Source organism: Astatotilapia calliptera, chromosome 4, assembly GCF_900246225.1.
Source record: "Astatotilapia calliptera chromosome 4, fAstCal1.2, whole genome shotgun sequence".
In the NCBI taxonomy this organism is placed as follows: Eukaryota; Metazoa; Chordata; class Actinopteri; order Cichliformes; family Cichlidae; genus Astatotilapia; species Astatotilapia calliptera.
The window spans coordinates 1,326,631-1,350,000 of record NC_039305.1 but is presented as its reverse complement, the minus strand read 5'-3'; the positions used below and the strand labels follow the sequence as shown (position 1 = coordinate 1,350,000).

The 23,370-nt window shown below is 44.5% G+C and overlaps 3 protein-coding genes across 8 annotated transcripts in view; all 3 read right to left on the bottom strand.

Annotated features, from left to right (window-relative positions):
* Window positions 1–4,382, bottom strand: part of mvp (major vault protein) — a 14,826-nt gene extending 10,444 nt beyond the window's left edge. The window contains exons 1-5 of one of the 3 annotated variants that reach the window (XM_026163875.1): window positions 4,230–4,382; window positions 1,353–1,560; window positions 1,046–1,241; window positions 615–738; window positions 358–489 (exon numbers count right to left, since the gene is read on the bottom strand). In XM_026163875.1, the coding sequence (XP_026019660.1) occupies window positions 358–489; window positions 615–738; window positions 1,046–1,241; window positions 1,353–1,516 (616 nt within the window). In that variant the 5' untranslated portion in view covers window positions 1,517–1,560; window positions 4,230–4,382. Of the gene's footprint in view, window positions 1–357; window positions 490–614; window positions 739–1,045; window positions 1,242–1,352; window positions 1,561–2,360; window positions 2,622–4,229 lie in introns of those variants that run through there. The other 2 variants (XM_026163874.1, XM_026163876.1) reach the window with 2 other exon arrangements.
* Window positions 4,383–6,708: 2,326 nt separating this feature from the next.
* LOC113021419 (nuclear factor 7, ovary-like) lies at window positions 6,709–15,632 on the bottom strand. Its single transcript, XM_026166072.1, has 3 exons — window positions 14,621–15,632; window positions 14,110–14,341; window positions 6,709–6,857 (listed from the first exon to the last, which is right to left on the bottom strand). The coding sequence occupies exons 1-3, from the start codon at window positions 15,179–15,181 to the stop codon at window positions 6,709–6,711; spliced, it is 942 nt and encodes a 313-aa protein (XP_026021857.1). The 5' UTR covers window positions 15,182–15,632.
* Window positions 15,633–19,682: 4,050 nt separating this feature from the next.
* Window positions 19,683–23,370, bottom strand: part of caskin2 (CASK interacting protein 2) — a 55,174-nt gene continuing 51,486 nt past the window's right edge. For all 4 annotated transcript variants that reach the window (XM_026163870.1, XM_026163869.1, XM_026163871.1 and 1 more), the window contains 2 exons: window positions 22,482–22,764; window positions 19,683–22,267 (listed from right to left, as the gene is read on the bottom strand). In XM_026163870.1, the coding sequence (XP_026019655.1) occupies window positions 22,171–22,267; window positions 22,482–22,764 (380 nt within the window). In that variant the 3' untranslated portion in view covers window positions 19,683–22,170. The remainder of the gene's footprint in view (window positions 22,268–22,481; window positions 22,765–23,370) is intronic.

The following is a 23,370-nucleotide window of genomic DNA, read 5'->3' as shown; positions in this document are numbered from 1 at the left end:
TAATAAAGAGGCTATTCTATTCTATTCTAATAGAGTGAATTAATAAAAGTATGGAGCTGAAATAGGCGGAGCCAACCTCATTTCTTGTATTCATTTCATTTTTACTGTTTAATCATAATCAGCTTTGATTGAAGGTTTTATGTGACGCCAAAGTGAAGTTGATTCATTACAAAATGCAGGAAAATCTGAGCATCCAAAACCACCAAGAGAAGAAAAAAGGGAAACAAATAAGTTCCACATGTGCAAGATGAAAAAAAAAGTTGTTTAGTTTGATCTTTCTCTCTGTGAACTGACTTCTTGGGTACATTTGGGGGCGGAGCTTCAAACAGTTCAGGGGTGCTCACAGGTGAGTGTTACCTGTCACTCTGTTGACTCCGGTTCTGTCCTTGCCCTCCTTGCGAGCTCTCAGCCTGATGGCCTGGTTCTCCCTGATCACCGTGGCCTTGATGGTCTCCAGCACGGCCACCTCCTTCCTGGGGATGTAGGTCCCTGAAACCAGACGAGAGATATATATCGTAATTGCAGCTCGTGCCGTGCTTTCAGAGACGCAGATTAAAAGGAAAATGCAAATCAATGAAGTATTTGTTCTGACAACCAGTCAAACCAGTACACACCGGGTCCTTCGAACAGCCACTCGTCTCCAGCTACTCTCTTCTCTCCTCCCTCCACCTCAAAGTCCAGCAGAGCCTGCAGACGCAGAGCCGTGTCGGGGTACACGATCTGCAGCGGCGTCACGTCCTGGAGGCCAAAAATCGTCATTCGAATCAGCGAGAACAAAGAAACTCTTCAGTGACTCCTCCTTCCATGACAGAACACGCAGTGAAAGAGTTTCTTCTTCTTTAATGTTAAATTGAACTTTTTCAGCTGTTCATGATTCAGTTCAAAAGCCTGATTTATTCTCCGCACCGCCCACTTCCTTCTGATTGGTCAGTTTCTGGAAGCCTGCAGCCTGACTTTTCATCCTTTTTTAATAACTTCTTTATGTTTTCATCTTCATTACGTCTCCCTGATAAAGTTTGAATTCCCGTGAAATAAATGAACAAACCTGTTGCATCTCCTCCCCGGGGTACAGGGGGAACGGGTCCTGGGTCAGGCGGATCTCCAGGTCGGCGTGACGCAGCTTGGCCTGTCCAGATTGGTCAAACAGGACCTGGTTGTCGTCATCGCGGGCCACGGGGTTAGCGATCACACAATAGTGACGAGGAGGCACCATGACCATGCGCACCGGAGTGAAAAGCACTCTGGGGGAAAAAAAGGAGAAGACTTTGATGTTATGAAGTTTTGAGCTCCTCCCGAGGAAGCCTGAATGTCAGAGGTCTTCCTGCTGAAGCCGGAGGGCGGCTTCCTCTGACCTCTCGTTGTCCTGGCGGATGTAGGTGAGCGGTCCGATCTCCACTCGGGCGATGTTGGTGTTCTGGTCCAGGACGTGGATGTAGTGATGCGGAGGGATCCGGATGATCGATGCCTCCAACAGCCCCTCCATCTCTGGCCCGCGGTTTCCGGCCTTCTTAGACATGATGTCAGCGAATTACTGCAGATGATGGCATAGAGAGGGCGGGGCTTATTAGAGGAAAGAAGGAAGTGTATCAGGAAAAGAGAAAAGCTGAGAATAACCTTAAAAAACAATTTTTATCACGTTTGATTTCAAATGAAGAAAAAAAGAACCGACTCTGAGGGAAGACTTCTTCACGCTGGTTCAGCTTTTTACTGACATCTGTCAGCATCTCCTGTTTCTACAGCTAATCAATACAAGCCGCCTGATGGCAGTTATTGATTATTGAACACAGACCCTAACAAAGTCTCTGTAAACGACTGGCTGACACCTCCACAGCAGAGCACGAGTCTGTGGGTGGTGCAAAGGTTTCACCAATAAGAGGCCTGCCGGGGTTTAGGTTCACCTGCCGGGGTTTAGGTTCACCTGCCGGGTTAGTCTGCTGCCTGCCTTTTAGTCATTTTATCTCCATATTTCCATAAATTCCAGGTCTGTAAAGACTCTGGCGACATGTTTATGAGCCACGACCAGAAACACGAAACCTCGTCCTCTGCTGAATCCACAACCCTGAAGAGCAAACACATCACACAGTGAGTGAGTCTGAGCACACTGGCGTCAGGATATCAGCTCAAACATTCACACGCTGCTGAGATAAGAGCTGAAACGGAGTCTGAGAGGAACTTGTGACTGAATCAGACACAGCAGGCTATACAAATCCCGCAGGATCGTGCGCCCAATAACATTTGCATGCACTTTGCTCAAAGTCAGAGTGTCATATGACCTGAAAAACAAGCTCGACCTGAAACAGCCGATCATCAATAATCACAAAGAAAACAATAAAGTCAATGTGCGAACACTGATGACCCACAGAGGAGGCGTGGCTCTGGAGCCGCCGAGCACAGGGCGTGTTTCTGCAAACAGCAGCTCAGGGCCTCGCGTCCTGTGTCTCTGAGTTAAACCACAAAACCTCACATTCCGGTTCCCATGACTGTCACAGGAAGTGACCTCACGAAACTACTTCCTTGACCAACACAGGTAGATGTGTCCAAACTGCGTTGAACTCTGTAGTCTGCAGATTTCTAAACGCTCTGCACGAGGCTGCGTCCTGGTCAGGCACAGCCAATAAAAGAGGAAGCATGAAACCGGCGAGCAGGTAACAGGAAGCGCTGCAGGTGTGACTGTGGTGAAAGCTGCTCCTTCACCCGCAGCTTCATCCAATCAGCTTAAACCAACCCCGACCACGTGACCTCATGTTACAGTATTTGCATCCACCTTTGTTGGTGTAATCCAGGGTATTTCTCCTCCACCTCGCACACGCGGGTGAAGCCGTCTGAACAAGGAGCCGCGCGGGCAGCTTTAATAACGCAGCACGAAGCTTTTTAAATGAGAAATTCTACTGTCAACTTTTTAATGTGATCAAGTTCAAATTGAAATCGTTGTCTTTTGTTTTGGATTCGCACCCATCAATCACACAGATCACAGCGACGCTCGGAGGATGATGAAGCCGCCGGCGGCCCGCTTCATTTATTATTATTATAAATATCAAAGCGGGGTTTGATCAGGGTCAGTTCTTAGTCGAGTCTTAGCTCATGGTCAGAGCTGCCATTCATTTAGCCGAATCCTTCAATCTCTGCTTCCCTCCACCTGTTTTCTCACCACGTTAGTCTCATCTTCCTCGTCTCTTCCTCACGTCTCCACAGCTGGTGCAGCCGCGGCCTGCTGTGAGGTCTGCTTACTACCTGTTACTACGGTTGTCGTTAATTCTGCTGTTATTTTTACTTTCTTCTTGTTTTCTCTCAGATTTTCAGCTCCATCTTCTCCACACTGAACTTTTTCTACAGGCTGCCTGTGCGCACGGCGAAGATAGGGGAGGGGTGCCAAACCACCAATCCAGCCCTGGGTGGAGGAGGTGGAGCTGAAGAGTAAAGACGCAGACAGTTTCAGCCTGTAGCATCTTTTACGTGTATCAGAGGTGTCAGCAGCTTCCTGCAGCGCTTTTATAGCAGCATTCACCTCATCATCACGGGCTGTCCAATAACATGGGAAATGTGAGGGTGGCTCCCTCTCCTCTGTAACATGATCAGCTCTGACAGAGGAGGCGGCTCTGCAGGATCACAAACAGCTGCTCATGTACGCTTAACAAATGGAATGGTTTACAAACCTGGCAACCCACAAAACTCCGTTAAAACACTCTGAATGAAAGCCCCTGTGTTTGACTGAGGCAGCACTCACCTAGTTCGATCTTCCCTGAGATTTTTTTTAGTGATTAAAAGGAGAATAAGCAGAGACGTGATAACAAATGGCCTGTATTTGTACGCTTTACACATCCAGTCATCCACACGCTGGTGATGGCAGCTACACTGTAGCCACCCTGGGGCGAGGCTGCCGGACACTGGCACCACCGGGCCCTCTGACCACCATCAGTAGCCCAAGGACGCAACGACCGAGACTGTCCAAGCCGGGGCTCGAACCGGAAACCTTCCGATTACAAGGCGAACAACAAAAGGACAGAAGACTGAAAATGAAACTCAAACACGTGTTCAAGTTCAGATTCTAATCAATTAAAAGCTATTTTTCGGGTGTACTATGAGCCGATTTAAAAGTGGGGTAATGTTTGTTCACGCCCCACCTTCAGTTGTTTCAGCTGTTCAGAAATCTGCTCCGACACTTACGGAAGTTTAAAGTTTGAGATTTCAGAGCAAAGTTCTGCAGCGGTCAGACAGCCTCGGGGTCTTACCTCTTCCCGAAGCAGGCAGCAGGCAGCTCTGTGTTTGCTCTCAGGGTCCCGACTCACACACGGAGGAGAAAACCGACCGAAGTGCAGTCACTGCGGGAAAGACGAGAGAGATCTGCAAACCCGGAAATGATCAGCAGAGGCGAGTCATCTGGTCCGGGAGACACACACGCGCGCGCGCTCTCTCACTCACACACACACGCGCGCGCGCTCTCTCACTCACACTCTCTCACACACACACACACACACACACACACACACACACACACACACACACACACAGTATTTAAAATATTTTTGAACCATAACTATTATTAACAATCCGGTGAATTTGTGAGTCACAGGACAAAAGTCGAAATTCCGATTTCCACATTTCTCATAGATTAACAAGATTTAAAAACATTACATTTTAAGCATAAATGATGAAAAACACAGAAATATGCACCTCAGGTCAGTAACTACGCAGGAGCTCTGGAGAGGGAGGAATTTCCCACATCCCGACAGGGCTGTTGTGTTAGTAGCGCCCTCTGCTGGAAAAACACATGAACTACATGCTATCCTTCATGTTATAAATGGGCCTCTTGTCAGGTTATATACATACACAATGTTCTGATGTCACACATTCAGGTTAAATAAAGTGTGCAGTGATACACACCTCATACTTCAGACGCTCAATCATCAGGTAAGAAATTCTGTTCATCTGGACTTTAGTGGGAGATAATCTGCTGTGACAGAATAACTTTATTTACAGCACCTTTTAAAAACAGACGCACAGAACAAAGCTACAGATCAGGCCAAGAAATGAAACAACATTAAAGAGAAAACTGAAAAATAACCACAAACATACACAAGAAAACAGACGAGAGAAACAGAAAACTGTTCCACAGCACAGTTCTTTATACGATAGTGCACAGCCCCTCAGCAGGCTTCTGGAAGTTAGCCAATCAAGAGAAAGTGGGCTTTAATGAGGCCTTAAAGACAGTCCCAGTTAATTTGATGACAACAATACAGAGACGGAGCTGAAGATTTCCCCCGACTGTTCTCAACAAACTCTCTGTGATGCTTCATTTTTAGAAAGTAAAAAATGTAAAATGTTTTTATCAGACATCAGTTACTGTTTTTATTTCAGATTCACATTTAAAGATGATAATGTACAACAAAAAGAATCGTGTCTTTTGTTGTTGTTACTCAAATGTAGATTTGAAATCACCTCAAAAATCACCGAGCTGTTTGACAACTACTCTTTCAAGGAAATAAAAGTCAACAAAAGGCCAAAAACAATCAAACTAACAAACAACAAAAAGCAGTAGATTCGTCTTTACATCTCAAACTGACCCATTTGAAACAAAAAATCCTTCATATTGAAAGATTTTCAAAAAGGACTCAACCTGATAATCCCGGGAACAGCTGTGATCGATGCAGCTTAGTTGACATCTTGACTCCAGGGCACGAAAGACGTCAACCTGTGGGAAAAACCACAATCGTGGACAAGGACCTGAGTTCCTATTAGAGCTGTAAATAAATCAGCCTGTTGGTGTCTTAGACATACAACTACTCTGACAGATTTTGTGCCCCAGTGAGATTTGAAGGAGCTCATTTTATATCGTGTAGAGTTGACTGAAGGAGGAACCACTGAGGTCTGACGTCTCCAACCAAAACTGAGTGTTTGCTTTTAACTAATCAGAAATCTGCACCATCGCTGTTTTATTGTTGTTTTTATTGTTGATGCTGTTACTAATAGTATTATTTCTGCCTTTGTTTTGTCTTTCTTTTATTTTTGGTTCTTGTTTTTTTCTGCAAAGCACTTTGAATCGTGTGTGAAAGCTGCTGTACGGATAAACCTGCCGTACCTGCACTATGTTCCATCAGGACATTCTCACCTTTAGAAAATGAAAGATGTCCACAGCAGTGTGAGTGTAGTTAGAACTTCCTGCTACTTTTCTTTAGTTTAACAATCTCCTGAAGTCACTTTGGTTTTGGTGAGTTACAGTCTGAGTTTCAGCTCCTGTTATGTTTGTCAAATTCAAGGTATAAGAAATTCTGAGCAGAATGGTGAGATCTGTAAATCAGCTTTAGACCGAAGAAACCCATCGGTACAATGTACATTTCAAATTCTTTTTTAATTTTAAATATGTTCATATTGTCTAATTTAATTCACTTAATGTACAGAATTCTTGCTGCATACATGCTACTACTGCACAGTCACCTAATGTTTGCAGTATATAATGTTCTTCTTCTCTCCCCTTTTGCACAAGTCGAGCAGCGTGTCAGGTTACATTTCACTGCGTGTTCTACTTGTATAACTCTGCATGTGGCGAATAAAGAATCTTGAAACTGAACCTACTATATAAAAGTTCAAGTTCAGCTGTTAAATTATAAACTTGCTTATTTAGAGCTCTTTAGCAGTACTGCAGGAGGTTAACTTAACTCATTATTTCAGAGTGGAGTCCTGCAGTGACCTGCCTCGGGCTCTTACCTCCTCCTATGTGGGCAGCAGGCAGCTCAGTGTGAGCTCATCAGGGTCCAAACTCACAGTCTGAGGAGAGGACATGCCAGGAGTGACTGAAGACTCCTGCAAGTGCTGCTTAAAATCTAGTACAGGAGCCACAGTCACGTGGTTCACCAGCCCATCTGCAAAGTGAGTCAGAGGTTCAAGCACTTTTTGCCCAGATCACTTTTTTAACTGTTACTTGTAATATTTAGTAATCTGAGGAATGTCTAAGGTTTTACACAGTCAGGACATACTGAGAATAAAGCATCAATTCCTTTACTTCTCGTGTTATCTAATTTATTGTTATCCAGATAAAGTCGAATTAACATTACATTGACATTAGGACCCTTTTCCTGCAGAAAACTTGCCTAGACGGCAGGACAAGTTACAACTGTTGGGTCTGTGTTTCCACAGGCCCCGCTAGTTTAGAATCAGAATCAGAATCAGAATCAGAATCAGAATCAGAATCAGAATCAGAATGGGTTTTATTGCCAAATGTTGAGCAGGTTTACAACATTAGGAAATTGCTGCGGTGCTTCAGTGCAAACATACTGTCATAAATTACGCTTAAATAGACATGAAAATAAAAATGAGAATAAGAATTAAAAGTGCTACGTAGATAGATATATACATGATATATACATGAGTGCAGGTGGTGATCAGTGCAAACATGATGCAGTGACACAGCGTAGGGTCATGTGTGAGTGGCGGGAACAGTCATATGGTTATTGTTCATGTGTCCAACAGCAGAGGGGAAGAAACTGTTCTTATGGCGAGAGGTTCTGGTGCGAATGGACCGGAGCCTCCTGCCTGAGGGGAGCAGGTCAAACAGACTGTGTCCAGGGTGAGAAGGGTCAGCTGAGATCCGAGCTGCACGCCCCAGTGTCCTGGAGGTGTACAGGTCCTGCAGAGATGGGAGTCTGCAGCCAATCACCTTCTCAGCAGAGCGCACAACACGCTGCAGTCTCTGTTTGTCCCTGATAGTGGCTCCAGCATACCACACGGTGATGGAGGAGGTGAGGATGGACTCGATGATTGCAGTGTAGAACTGCATCATCGTCCGTGTTGGCAGGTTGAATTTCTTCAGCTGCCTCAGGAAGTACATCCTCTGCTGGGCTTTCTTGATGACGGAGGTGATGGTGGGCTCCCACTTCAAGTCCTGGGTGATGGTGGTACCCAGGAAGCGGAATGAGTCCAGGAAGGAGTGGGGCTGTGTGCTTCCTGATGTCGTCCACAATAATCTCCACTGTCTTCTGGGCATTCAGCACCAGGTTGTTGTGGCTGCACCAGGACACCAGACGTTCAACCTCCCTCCTGTAGGCAGACTCGTCCCCGTCCGAGATGAGCCCAATAACGGTGGTGTCATCTGCAAACTTGATTAGTTTGACAGACTGGTGGGTGGAGGTGCAGCAGTTGGTGTACAGCAGGGGCGGAGCGGGGGGGTGGCTTACGGGGCTTAAGCCCGGGTTGTTTTGTCAGAAGCCCGGGGTATTTTGGAGTGTAATTTTTTCATAGTTAGATGCCTGGCTGACAACTGTATAAAACAAAAAGTACACACAATATTCGAAGCACATAGTGCACACTGTGGGAATTTACGACTGTGCGTGAATCCCCCCCTGATATTGGTATGATCCAAGCTCAGGCACTAAGCGACTGAGCGAGGGGGCGGGGCAGCTGCTGCCCGTGAGTGCGCTGTTGGAGAGACGGAGCCAGCCATACTAAGGAGAGCTAAAGTTTGACCAGGTACCAAAGCAAATCATTCGTACCGTACAAATAATGTAAATATGACGGTGCATCACGAAAGATTGATATGAAACTGATCACTTGACCAATATTACGTTACTTGCTCTTCAAGTGAATCAACAAATGGCAAAATGAAAAGCCGAACAAATGCTATTTTTTTTAGAGTCTTAGCTTACGTGTGTTTATTTCATATTCTCAGTTCTTACCCTCCCGACTAAATCGGTTTCAGTTATGTACTGAAACATAAGAATGGACATTCGAGGGTTCTTTCAAAGAAAAAACTCAGGTAAATGTTATTTTATATATTATGCTTTGTATGTTGTTCAGTATATTTCTATGCAAAACAAGAGGGATTTCAGTACACAGCAGGATATTCACATTTGTAACCAGACATTTACACTTTAGGGAGAAAACATAAAACATTTTTACTGTACAACATCAATTTAGAGTAAATTTTTGTTTTAGATAAATATTGAAATATATTTTGAATTAGTTAAATTTCAGAATAAAGAGAGACAGAGCTATTTTTATCACTTTCATCAAATTTAGGAGTACATGTACACTAAATTTATTGTTAATTAATAAGAAAACTCCAGACGATTCCATTCTGAGCTGAAGAAGCTTCTGATAGGTTCGTAGAGTCCATGTGAGTAAACTGGTGGCACAGCTGTGGATGCATATAAGGCAAAACACAGAGCCTGTTTCTTTGACATGGGAAAATCAAGAGATGTCAACCAAAACACCAGGAAAAGAACTGTGGAGCTCCATAAGTGTGGCTCAAGTTTGAATACAATTTGGTGCCATTTGCAATTAAGAAATACAGATAGTTTCTCTCTTTACTCTTAAAGTTAACAAATATGTTTTTATATTTATCAATCTAAAGAAATAAACATTTAGTCTGATTTGATGTTACAATTAAAAAAGTGTTTTTATCTGAAGAGTAAATATCTGGTTTCAACTGTATATTTGATGATTGTCAGCACAAAGAGGGAGAGAGAGGAACAGAACAGATGAACAAGAGCAGGTGAGACTCACATGTTAGTCAAATGGTTGTTTACCAGAAGTATCACCGTATCATAGGTCCTCATGTATCTCGTACCTAGTGTTTCTTTTTAGGTTTGTTATTTTTCAAATTCTGTATTTATTAAGTTATGCAGGCTTGTTTGCACAACAAGGCTAAATAATTATATAAACTTTTCTCAATCTAAATAGTGGACTTTGGTAGAATTAAAAAAATAAGTGTAGTGCAGGTCTATGATGATTTTTAGTGCTACTATCATCTAGTTCTGATTCTGGTTCTGTCTTGGTTAAGTCCTCAGTAGTCCTGATTTTGAACTGTTGTAGTCCTGTTTTAATTCTGGATCAGTTCTGGGTCTGGTTGAATTGGGGTTTAGTCCTCATGTCTTGATGCAGCCCTGACCTTGTTCTGCCTTGCTGCTTAATTAAAAAACTAGTTTAAGGTGTCCTGCACATGTGATATATATTTTTCCCTATATGAAGTCATTCTTTTTTGAACCTATTAATCTTTCAGTCATTTCTACACCCCCCCCCCCCCCAAAAAAAAAAAAAAAAATCCCACATGCATACTACTCTTTGGGCTAAGCCCCGGGTGTTTCAAATGTCTGGCTCCGCCTCTGGTGTACAGGGAGAAGAGCAGAGGAGAAAGAACACAGCCCTGAGGGGAGCCGGTGCTGACGGTCCGGGAGTCCGAGACGTTCTTTCCCAGCTTCACATGCTGCTTCCTGTCCGTCAGGAAGTCAGTGATCCACCGGCAGATGGGATCAGGCACATTCATCTGGGAAAGCTTGCCTCGGAGATGGTCTGGAAGGATGGTGTTGAAGGCAGAGCTGAAGTCCACAAACAGGATCCTGGCGTAGGTTCCTGGGGAGTCCAGATGCTGCAGGATGAAGTGTAGGGCCATGTTGATGGCGTCGTCTACAGACCTGTTGGCTCTATATGCAAACTGCAGGGGGTCCAGGAGGGGGGCCGTGAGGGTCTAGAGACTTATTCATCATGAAGAAAAGAAGACTTAACAGAACATCTTCAACCCGCTAGCGAGGGAAGTCTTTAGTCAAGAACCAGCTCTTGGAGCTCCTCACCTGTGTCCAGCCCAAAGTCCTTCAAAGAGCAGCTCGCTGGCAGCTATTTATTGACAACTGTTACAAAACACAACACAACACAAGCACCTCCCACCGTGAAACCCCCCAATGGTTCTAAGACAAGGCACTATGTGTGTATGTGTAAGCATCTGTATGCATGTGCAAGAACGTGTGTGTGTGTGTGTGTGTGTGTGTGTGTGTGTGTGTGTGTGTGTGTGTGTGTGTGTGTGTGTGTGTGTGTGTGTGTGTGTCTCTGTGTGCGTGACTTCCAACTGTTTCTAACAACATCCTGGTCATAAAATGGTAATCTCCCCCACACCCAATATATGGTTTAATCCCTGTATTGGTTCACCGTGCACAACACAGTGAAGCCACAAAAGGGCAGGAAGCCGACAACACAAGAAACAGAATCTTCACAAGGGATGTGTTGACAATAATCCTCCCCCAGCACAGAGTGGCTGGAGAGGGGGTCAGGATCACAGGAATGTCTTGATCCTATAGACCGAACTAAGAGTTTACAAATTTAAGAAGCACAATGACAACATTCAACAATTAGACTGAACAACAACAAGTACAATACATTGTATAAGAAGTAAATAAACAAATGCAACTGATCTTCAGTGCAGAAGTCCTGGTTCTAACATACAGTTATAAATAAGTGATTGCAAGATCATTAGAAGCAGTCACACCGATGGAAAGAGCTCCATGACGATAGTCTTAAATGTCTCCATCAGAACCAGTTCTGATCATTTCAGCTTCTTCTGTAGATCCTTACAGGAAACAAGGGCAGAATATTTAAAAGGATTTTTTCCTTTTGCTTTGCTGCTTTGGGGACAAACACATATAGACACTCAGATAAGAAGGAACCAGCCTAAACAGAGATTTATAGATAAAAATAAACCAACGGGAAAGGCTGCAGATATACAGAGACGGATACTTGGCAGCAGCATACAGAGAAGAGCCTTGAATTGATCCAAAATGCTGCAGCAAGAGTCCTGACAGGGACCAGAAAGAGAGAGCAGATTTCTCCTGTACTGGCTTTTCTTAGTTGGCTCAAAAGCGTGTCGGCCTATTTCTAGAACATAACTCCTGTGATAAACGAGGGACCGCTGTATAAAAGAAAAAGAAAGAAGTCCTGCCATTAATTAATGCTTCGATCTTAAATATGATCAACCTATCTCTAATGATCAGCTATGTACCACAGGCCTTCAAGCTGGCTGTAGTTAAACCTTTACTCAAAAAGCATCTCTAGACCCAGCAGTCTTAGCTAATTATAGGCCAATCTCCAACCTTCCTTTATATCAAACATCCTTGAAAGAGTAGTTGTCAAACAGCTAACAGATCATCTGCAGAGGTTTATTTGAAGAGTTTCAGTCAGGTTTCAGAGCTCATCACAGCACAGAAACAGCTTTAGTGAAGGTTACAAATGATCTTCTTATGGCCTCTGACAGTGGACTCATCTCTGTGCTTGTCCTGCTAGACCTCAGTGCAGCGTTCGATACTGTCGACCATAATATCCTATTAGAGCGATTAGAACATGCTGTAGGTATTACAGGTACTGCACTGCAGTGGTTTGTATCATATCTATCTAATAGACTCCAGTTTGTGCATGTAAATGGAGAGTCCTCTTCACACACTGAGGTTAATTATGGAGTTCCACAGGGTTCAGTGCTAGGACCAATTCTGTTTACATTATACATGCTTCCCTTAGGCAGCATCATTAGAAGACATAGTCAAAGGAGCTTGGAAAGAAAAGCGTCTGGACTTCTTTAAGTTGCTTGAAGACGTTTCACCTCTCATCCGAGAAGCTTCTTCAGTTCTAAGGTCAAATGGTGGAGAGTCCCAGATATAAACCTAGTGGGAGTTTCCCCCCACAGAGGGACAAAAGGACCCCTGATGATCCTCTAATCGCCTGAGCCAAGGTGGGAAACTGGGTGTGGGTCCCAATCAGCCAGAGTTTCGGGTGTGTTCATTGTGAAACCTGGCCCCACCTTATCATGCGAATTCCTGAGGTCAGGTGGCCCAGGATGTGAGTGGGTGTTAAGGCATCTGGGAAGGATCTCAGAACTGGATTATAGATGGCAGAGAGTTGGTGTCGTAAGCCCCGCCTCTGTTCAAAGATGGTCGCTCACAGTGGACATAGATGCTTCTTTCACTCCTCTTTCAAACCATCTGTCCTCTCTGTCCAAAATGTGAACATTGGCATCCTCAAAAGAGTGACCTTTGACCTACATATATATATATATATATATATATATATATATATATATATATATATATATATATATATATATATATATATATATATATACCTATATATATACGTATATATACAAATGCAGGCCATTTACTTTAGTCTCATGAACAACATTAGCTAATTGTTATTTACTAGCTAATCTTAAATGACTGTTCAGCACAGAAATGAAGCCCAACAATCATGTTTTACAGTCCTGTGGTCTCAGCCTCAGATACTCAACTAAAGTGATGTCATGACAAAAATGAATGACCAACAAAACATTTTTCTCCTTCATTTCTGTCACACAAAGCTGTATGTAACGTGTCTCGCGGTTAGTATCATGGTTGCTAGGCAACCTGAACAGCGCGACGAAGCGTATACCGTCCCATTTCACAAGCCTCTCATTTCCGCACTTCTCGTACTTATAGTACGCACCGTACGTAGTACGCGTAGTGCGCGTACTTCAAGCATGCAGACCCTGAATTGGGACACAGCCGAGGTAACAAGGGAAGGTGAAAAATGTGGGGAACAAACACAGCTGAAACTAATCAAGGGTGATGTGACAAGAAAAGTAATACGGGGAACAAACACAGAAGAAAACAGCTACCAAATTAAAAAAAGCAAACTCAATGATGGTGTTGGAACCATCGGCAGGTCTGCAGTCGTGGGTGAAGATACAAGGGGACATGGGGTTAGGCTCAAGGAACGAAATATAAGACATAACTATAAACCAGAGTACAAAATTTAGTGAACTCAAAAGAAGAAAGTAAAACTAAAAATATTATCATAAAGAACCCGTACAGAGGATCAGAACAATCAACATAAATTAAAAATTACAAACACAATGCAGTTAACAACTCTATAGAGGGGAAGAGGAAACAGAGAACCAGAAGACAACTAAAAAGCCCAAAACCAAACAGATTAAATCCAAATTTATCATCACGTCTTAAATTGGCTGTTTTGAATTCCTCACTTTAGCAGGAAAGTCGGGAGCCTGTTTCGTCACACACACCTTCATCGGTAACACCTGCACTGTGGTGCAATACTTACAGTCACCTTCAACAAGAGGAAACATCCTCTCAGTGAAGGTGTGTGTGAAGGTGTGTACATGTGTGTCAGTGTCAAGATCAGAGAATGACAGCTTCCCTCCGTCCCAGTCCAGAGTCACTCTGATCCTCTGGAGCTTCCTCCTTACTGGGAGAAAAGACACCGGAGCTGGTGGTGCCCATTCATAATATCGATCATTTTGATGCCCTATTTCCAGAAATCCAGATTGTATGTGTCCCTTTCTCTGACAGGACTCTGCTGACACACCTGTTATCCACAGTTTGCTGTCTCCAACCTGAACGTCCCAGCTGTGAGTCCCTGACTTAAAGCCTTCAGAGCCCAGGACAGCACAGCTGTCTCCATCAAACCTCTCGGGATTATCAGGAAGCTGCTGCCTCTCTCCTGTTCTAAAGCTGCTCAGATCTTCAGAGAGGAGGACTTCAGGGTGAGCGGTGTTAGGGTCCAGGATCGCAGGCGTGTAGGACACCAAGTCCTTCATCTTGTTCCAGATGTTGAAGGTCAGGTTGCCCAGGTGTTTGGCCTGGTCTATCAGAGCTCCTGAGGGCAGCTGTGGATCATCCAGCAGGGGGCAGCGCTGGACTCTTTCCACTGCAGCCTTGTAGTTGTGCAGGAACGAGACGTCTTCAGCTCTCAGCTCCTCCTCTGTGGCTCTGACTGTGTCTGAAAGAGCTGCTATCTCTCTGCTCAGAGCCTCCACCCTCTCCTCCATCCTCCCTCTCCTCTGCTCCTCTTCCTCCCTCAGTGCAGCCAGCTTGGCCTCCTCTTCTCCTTCTAGAAACTGGTGAAGTTTCTTAAACTGCTCCTTAATCTGCCTCCCTGTGCGTCGGACCTGGGCCTTAATGTGTTCTGCTGTTTGGTCAAACTTCACTTTGACTTCTTCACAGACCTTTAACTTCTTCTTTACAGGCTCCAGAGCTTCCCGAAGCTTGTGCTTGTGTTGTCGTGCAGCTTCATCGATGGGTCTGAATCTGTGCTTGTTGTGTTTGTCAGAGTCTCTGCACACGACACACACTGGCTGCTGATGGTCCAAACAGAAGAGTCTGAGTTTCTCAGAGTGCAGACTGCAGAGACCCTCTGAAGCTCGCTGATCTCTCTGCTGTAGGAAGGACTCACACAGGTTCTTTAAAGCCAGGTTACGAGGTGGATCGTCCCTTGAAGATCTTCTCCTGCAAACTGGACACTTGTGTGTTGAGTCTGCTCTCCACCAGCTCTTCAGACAGTCTGTACAGAAGCTGTGGCCACATGACAGAACAACAGGATCTGAGAAGATGTTCTGACACACCGAGCAGTTAAGATCCTTGTCTGATCCGGAAGCCATCGAGTTTGTGAATGAAGCTGAAAACAGGAAGTACAGTCAGTCCTGGTTCTCCTTCTCCTCTTCACTGAAACGTCCTCTGAGTCGTATGTTTAGACTAACTTACTTTCAGTGTGGCTGTTGTTGTCTTTGTGTCCTGCAGCTGGACTCGCTCAGAGGAAGCTGGTACTTTGGTCTGATGGTGTATGTGTGTCTCTTTAGTCAGGAACAATAGCAAGGTGTTTCCTAGTTTCTTTCAAGTGAGTCAGTGGGGGGCGGGGCTTTGTCAGAACTGCTCAGGTAAGATGTTTTTCCCAGAGTACAAAAGCCGACCTGTCAGCCGTTGGAAACTGTAAAACAGGTTTGTCCAAATTTCATCAGGACAGTCTCAACTTTAGAAGTTTAATCAATGAGGATAACAAAGTTCTGACTGATACAGTGAAGATTTGAAGTTTAGTCCTGTAACATTTGTACGTTGGCTTCACATTCAAAAAAGCAAATTTCTTATCTCAAAACTTCAGAGGGGTTCATCATGTCAACTCATTTATTTCAGGTGTGCAGTAAGTAAAGAAGCTCCACGAAGTTTGAGTTCATAGGAACATGTGTTGGTAATATTTACATTCTGTGTTAAGAGGCAGATGTGACCAGTGCAACATAGAATAGAATAGAATAGAATAGAATAGCCCTTTATTGTCAATGTACAATGAAATTACTCCACAGAATAAGAATAAAGCACAGATTGGAGAGCAAAGAGAAGACTCGGTCAGAGTAGAGTCGGTGTGGGAGTCACCTGAGAGCTGAGGGTTACTCACACCATGGCTCAGATTGGTGAGGTGGGTGGGCAGGATGTGTGTTTGTGTGTCTGTGCCGTGACCAGAGGGCAGTAGGTGAAACAGGTGGTGGGCGGGGTGCGAGGGGTCACCTGTGATGGCCCTGGTTTACCTGAGACAGGAGGATCTGATCATGGCCTCCAGGGCTGGCAGAGGGCAGTCAGTGATGTTTTGGGGTGCTGTTAATGACCCTCTGTGCAGCCTTCCTGTTCTCAGTCGTGGCCCCTGAGTACCAAACTCGCTCTCCACTGAGGAGCTGTAGCAGGTCAGCAGCAGCTTCAGGTCCAGGTTATTCTTCCTCAGGACATGGAGGAACTGCAGCCACTGCTGGGCGTTCTTTACCAGGGTGATGGTGCTGTGGGTCCAGGTGACATCAGCAGACATGTGGATCCTCAGAAACCTGAAGGTGGAGACAGATTCCACCTGTTCTCCATGTATAATGAGAGGGAGTGGACCTGTCTGTGCCTCCTGATGGCCGCTAACTTTCTGCTTCTTAATTCAGATCAAACTGAGGTTATTGTACTCGGCCCTGAAAATCTTAGAAATATGGTATCTAAGCAGATTCTTACTCTGGATGGCATTACCTTGGCCTCCAGTAACGCTGTGAGGAACCTTGGAGTCATTTTTGACCAGGACATGTCCTTCAACGCACATATTAAACAAATATGTAAGACTGCGTTCTTCCATTCCCATGATGCACTGGGTGTTTCTTCTTCACTCACTTCACTCACTATAACAGACCTCTCTGCATTGAATCATATCTGTTATTAACCTCTGTCTCTCTTCCACAGCATGTCTTTATCCTGTCTTCCTTCTCTCATCCCAACCAATCACAGCAGATGGCCCCGCCCCTCCCTGAGCCTGGTTCTGCCAGAGGTTTCTTCCTGTTAAAAGGGAGTTTTTCCTTCCCACTGTCGCCAAAGTGCTGCTCATAGGGGGTCATATGATTGTTGGGTTTTTCTCTGTATCTCTGAAGCGCCTTGAGGCGACTGTTGTTGTAATTTGGCGCTATATAAATAAAATTTAATTTAATTGAATCTTCCATGATGTTCTCTCTCCTACAGCGTTGGTTACAATTACACAAGTATGACCAATTATGTAAATTAGGCAATGACATCATTTAGCGACTTCTAGTGACTTTTAGGACAGCCAATAGTGATTTTCCTTACTGAGGAGTTGGTAACTCTGATGGGGTGGTCTGCGCTTCCTTGGCCGACTCGCCTGTGGGGTGGGTTGGCCCCCATTGCAATGTCTGGTCTGCACCTGGGAAGGTGGGGCTCTGGGTGTTGTCGTTGTGGGCCCTAAGCCGACTTTTTCCCACCGTCTGGCGGGGTGTTAGGAATAAACAATAGGGGTGACTGCTCAGCCAATCGTTTGCTGGCTCTCTAAGGGTACTCCACTATCTCCTGGTCTTACTATTCCCACCCCCTACATTTGACCTAAACTCCTTCCAAATAACAGGGAGAACAAATTTTAACACAAAAATGCTCCTGACTGCTGCGAGACTGCCGTAGTGTTTAATTTACACAGTGAATGAAACTCTCTAATGTACAAAGATCTGCACAAGCTCTCTTAACAGCAGACACACAAATTTACTCCAATTTCACTTTTTGAGTTAGGATTTTCACACACAAAAAACAAACACTGAAACACCCACTGTTGGGGAGAGGGTCATCTGGTGGTTAGGAGCCTCTCGGCCTGGGGCTCGGTCATTCAGGCACGGCTGGCTGCCGACGGAGCTCACGGGCGCGTCACTGCAACTCCCCCTGGCTTCTGCTCCGCGGCCGCTGAGTGAGCCCTCATCTGGGACTCTCCTCAGCTCTTTCCGGGACAGTGGCGCGGCTGCCCCTCTGTTGGTCTTCCTTGGTCTCTTGTGTTCTGGGAGCCTCTGGATGTCTGGAGTTTTGATCTCCTCCATACCTGCTTCACGCCCTGGAGGACGGGGCTGTGGCCCCCCCACACCCTCTAGCAGATCATCACATGAAGGAACCTTTTAAAAACAAGCGCGTCCATGCTCACAGGTGTACACACGGGTGATCACACCCACAAACTACACCCTTTTTGGCTCCTACCTCAAAGCACACTGTGTTCTGTTGATCTTATGTGCTGCACAATAATGTTTAATATTTAGTATTTACTGTCATATTCCCATATATCATTGTGATGTTGTTTATTCTATTACTCTTGTTCTCTTCTGCTTGTTTTCTTTTTTCTTTCTCAGCAGGTGATCCAGGTGATCGATATATGCATTTTTTTTCTGCCCGTTCTGTTGGTTTTTGTCTTTTGCCCTTCTCCCCCGTCCCTCTTCTCAGCTGTTTCTCTTTCCCCCAGTCAAGTCTGTCCCGTATTCAGTAAGTGAAAATAAAATAAACAATAAAAGGTGAATCAAATGGACCATTACGGCAAGGCTGGGATGGTCAATTTGGTAAAGTAAATCCGTTGGGCATCTTTCTTTGCCTTTAGACAACAATTCTGATGCAAAAGAGCCAAACGGGACAGGCAAAAAAAAAAAGAAAGAAAAAAAAAGAGCTTGCCGTCTATCGAATTAGCCAATCCAGGAACAGGAATAAATGCAACCACACAGCCCTAACCCTGGGAAGGAAGGACGGAGGGAGGAAAAAAAAAAGAAACCCCCACACTCACTGGTGGGAGGACAGACACACACGGGTCTGTTTATGCTGTCAGTCATCATCCCTGGGAAGAAAACTGGAATGTGTCAAAGAAATTCCAATCAGTGCACGTCTGCTCTTATACAAACATGTTTTTGGATAATATGACGACACAGATCACGTCAACATTGCCTAATTCCAAACTCTGACCCCCCCCAAAAAAAGAAAGATAAAATAATGATTGTTTTAAAGTCCAGTTTTTCTTCTGAGGATTTTTGCTCAGTATGCAGTAAATATACAAGTGTAAGAGGTATCTATACATCCAGGTATTTCATATTTTCAGGTCCTGATAGAATTAGCAGGTTCGTGTCGCCCTCTGCTGGACACAGCCACAAAATACATGATCTGCTTTCTGGGAGCTCAGGAAAAGTGGCCCCAGAATGTTTTTCTTTATTTGTCAACAATGAAGTGATTCACATATTCACATTTAATCAGGCCAGAGCTTCAATTTTGGGATGAATGTGTGTAAAAACAAACACCTCATCATTCACGGCTTTGGTAAAAGTAGCTCAAAAATTTAAGACTTTTAACTACATTTTTCTGTTTTAATGAAGCCCCCCCCCCATGGTCATTCATCCGGGGTTTCTCTGTGAATATCACAGTCGTGCTCGCTGCTCGCTCAGAGTTGAAGTTTAATTTTTCGCTGTAGAAAGTTTTCTTCCCACAGAGTGAACAGCGGACGCTAATGTTTTTGTCACTTTTTACGCAATCAAACTCAAAGTAATGTGATTACTTCCACGCTTTAAACGCTGCACGGTCGTACTCTCTCCATCACTCCATATTATCTGTTGTTGATCTGCACGTCTGTTGCTGCCACGGACGCCACACGCTCGTACGTCATTATCATGAGACACACAAACAAAAGCACGGTTCAGTAACGCAGCGTGCTTACGGGAAAGTAACAGTAATCTAATTTATTTTTTGCAATAGTAATCCCTTACTTTACTTGTTGCGTGAAAAAGTAATCGGCCCATCTGTGGTGAAGCTGTGTGTCAGTGTCACAAGTACGAGTAAAGAAACCCCAAATCAGGACAGTATGTATATTTAATGGTTACACAAACAGCTCAGAGGACAAAAGAACAACCAAACAAAAGCAGCAGCGCACACACACACATCATCCAGCTCAACAACACACTACACTTACATTACATATTCACTGTTTCTGGAGATTACTTTGGAAGATCGTGTTTCAGTGATTCTAACATGTTTTAAGCTGTGAAATAAAACATTGATGGACAATAGCAGGTTGTATGAAAGACTTAAAAATTATTGCTACAATGTTAAAAAGGTGACATGTCATAACAGATGCACTATGGTTAATGTGGGGACTCCTCAGGGAAGCCTACTGGGTCCTCTTTATTTGCCCTGTACAGTCAAATATCTGAAAATACAGCTGCATGACCTTCTGTGCTGATGATATCCAGCTTTATATGTGTGTGTAACACCTGCTGAGGATGTTAGTACTAGTGCTTCATAAATAGCTATGCTAAACTTCAAACACCACCTTAAAACCTGTTTTGTTACTGGCCCCGAATGGAGTATTTGCCAGTAAACCAGCCACAGTGGGAACGTTACTTTGATTTCAAACACGTTTCAGCAAAACTTTTATATCACAGGCGCTAACCTTTTAAGATTGACCAATGAACAAAACAGAAGTGGTACTGCTGCCGTCTGTTTGGCCAGCTGAGATGGAAATCTTAGTCTGGCACATTGGGAACAGGAGGCATGGAGCAGCCATGCATACGGGGATTTTCCTGAGAATCACAAATCCAAAGCAGAGCATCTCATTCACACAGACCACACAACGACAGGACAACAACAGACAGCGCACAAATGCAACAGAGCAAGCATGGCATGCAGTATCCATACCCTGCAGGCTGGACATGAAAATAACATTTCAGAAGCATCTTACAATAACGAGGGTAACAGCTGCAAATTTCACTCATTTTCTTTTAAAGGAAATGTTTATGAAAATCTGTACAGACCTTTGGTTGGATATGCACTCCTGTATATACCTCTACTGGTGTACAATATACATATTTCAATAACTCTAATTTAAATACTAATTTGGCTAAAATGAATATAAAAAATAACATGTGTATATATAAGTGTCTCATGCTGTGGTCAGCTGTCCACACGTGAAATGAGCTTAATATGCTTTTCTTCCCTTTGAACAAACAACACAGTCGAGCACTTTTACAGGTTTTCATAAACACAGAGTAGAAAAGGTTTTTAACCATCGCAGACACTGCGCCACAACTTATTACACAGGGTTAATATCTGTATAAAATAGATTTCTTTAAATATTACAAAGGTTAGATTTGACATGGTTCCACAGTAAAAACAGTCGAAGACCATCCAGGTTTTGTTTCAGCAGCAAGAAAACAAAGTACGATAACTACAGAAACTCAGGTTACAACAGTGACAGGTCTTCAGCACAGTCGAAGGAAAAGAGCAGAAACTTCAGTCTGCTTGCATATAAAGTCATATTTAAACGGTCACTTGAAAATACATTTTAAAAGTTTACACTTACTGATCGGCAACCTCATAGGCGGCACATGTTGACGATACGTGTTGTCCACATCCTCTTTCAGCTCCATGTTTGGTGTTGATGTTGAGCAAGTAATTTAGTGTTTTTCAGAGTTTTCTGTAGTGTTACTGGAAACTCGAAATGTCCCAGAAACCAAAACTAGGAGCTAAAAGAGGCAAAAAGTTCCAGAGATGGTGCCGGCGCTTTCTGACAGAAGCTGCCACAAAAACCGAGGACGTGTTTTATAACGCAGTGCCACTGATGCTGGTTCAAAAAAGGAAAAGGCATCAGCTTCCCTGCAGCAACACAGTCAATAGTCTCTTTTCCCGCATACAGTCGGTGGGTGTGCCGTTGCTTAGTTTGGGCCCTCTGATGATTCAAGTGCCTGATTTGGAAATGTTTGCTCTGGTAGTGCGATCCTCGGGTTAATGGAAGGCCACTGAATGAAAGCGTTGGTTTCTGAGCTCACCTCGTCTCTGCCTGCCGAAGTCTCCATCACGTAAGAGTTAAAGTACTGTTTTTACTCCTCGATGAGTTTCCAACATTTATTCAGTATCCAAACAGCAAAAATGGTACCAACCATTATTTCATACATGCAGTCATAGTTCATCATCCTGACTGGTAACCAGTATTATGGTCTGTAGTAGGTCTTTTATCAGGAAGCTGCGGGAAGCTGCGGGAAGCTGCGGGAAGCTGGCCAGCGGGCGATGGCGAGACTTTTGTGCCCTTTGATGTCCGAAGCATAAAAACTCATGTTACAGTATTGGTGTTTAACAGTGATATAATATTCAGCTCAGGGTTTCTGCTGAGACACTAAAGAGCCGCGCCGACCTGCAACCAGAGACCAGACACAGCTGAGAAATGTAGACGACTCCGTTTGACTAAGTGCTGGTGTTCAGGCGGAGGCAGTAGCTCCTCCCACTGGGCAGGCCTTCTTAATCCATATGTCACTTCCTGAGGTTTACGTTGGGCTTCCTGTTTATGTCAGTCCAACATGGCGTCCAGCTGGTCGGCCAGGTCATCGAACATGTTGCCGATGTCGTCCAAAATGGTTCCTGCAGACCTCACTTGGTTCGGTCCACTGGTGTTAAAGAATGAGACACAAATGTACATTACTTACGATGCAAACACAGAAGAGAAGAAAGCTTCCATACAGTCTGAAAGCTGCTGTGACACCAGATAACTACCAAAGTAAGGTCCAAACGAAATGCTTCAGTTGCTGTGGGAAGGGCAGCCATGCTGGGGAAAATGAGTCGACTGTGATTTTGACCTGACCCTCAGGTGGGTGATCTTACCTGTCGGAGCTGTTCTCCACGTTCAGTTTTCTCTCGACGTCTTTTAGAGCTGCTGCCAGAGACGTGCTGGTCTGATCCAGTCTCTGCTGAGCCACCTCCACCCCCACGGACGGCTCAGGGGGAAGACCTGGACCCAATGCATATATGTGAGACCTCCCAGCTGCCAGAGACGGGCTCTGGGGGGCCTGAGCGGATGGAGCTGGAGGCCCGCGGGCGGGTGAGGATGGAGAGGCGAAGGCCAGACTTTGAACCACACTGACGGTCACAGTAGGAGACGACAGTCCTGCAGAAGAAGATATCCATACAGTAAAACACCAACAAGTGCCAAGTGAAGGTTGAGACGTGTCAACCTACAAGTCAAGTTACATCCTTTCATCCATCCATGATGCACTGAGCATTTCTTATCTGTTATTAACCTCTGTCTCTCTTCCACAGCATGTCTTTATCCTGTCTTCCTTCTCTCACCCCAACCAATCACAGCAGATGGCCCCGCCCCTCCCTGAGCCTGTCGAGTTTCTTCCTGTTAAAAGGGAGTTTTTCCTTCCCACTGTCGCCAAAGTGCTGCTCATAGGGGGTCATATGATTGTTGGGTTTTCTCTGTATGTATTATTGTAGGGTCTACTGTACAATATAAAGAGCCGTGAGGCGACTGTTGTTGTGATTTGTTGCTGTATAAATAAAATGTAATTGAATTGAATCATGCATCCATTCTAATCTTCCTTTCCATCTCAAGTTCCACCATCACTGACAAACACGACTGAGATACTTCTATCTAGCAAATCTGCAAATTTGTAATAGTACCAAGTTAGAGAGGCAAGGCTTAGCTGATCTGCATGTGCAGAGGCGAGAGAGTGGATATTTGGTGAAAAGATGATGAAGATGGAGCTGC

Coding starts and splice junctions, on each gene's coding strand:
- LOC113021419 (XM_026166072.1), bottom strand. CDS start 15,181: ATGGCTTCCGGATCAGACAAGGATCTTAACTGCTCGGTGTGTCAGAAC. Junction 14,342..14,620: donor TTCTAGAAGGAGAAGAGGAG/GCCAAGCTGGCT, acceptor ATCTGGAACAAG/ATGAAGGACTTGGTGTCCTA. Junction 6,858..14,109: donor CAGCAAACTGTGGATAACAG/GTGTGTCAGCAG, acceptor CTCACTTTGCAG/ATGGGCTGGTGAACCACGTG.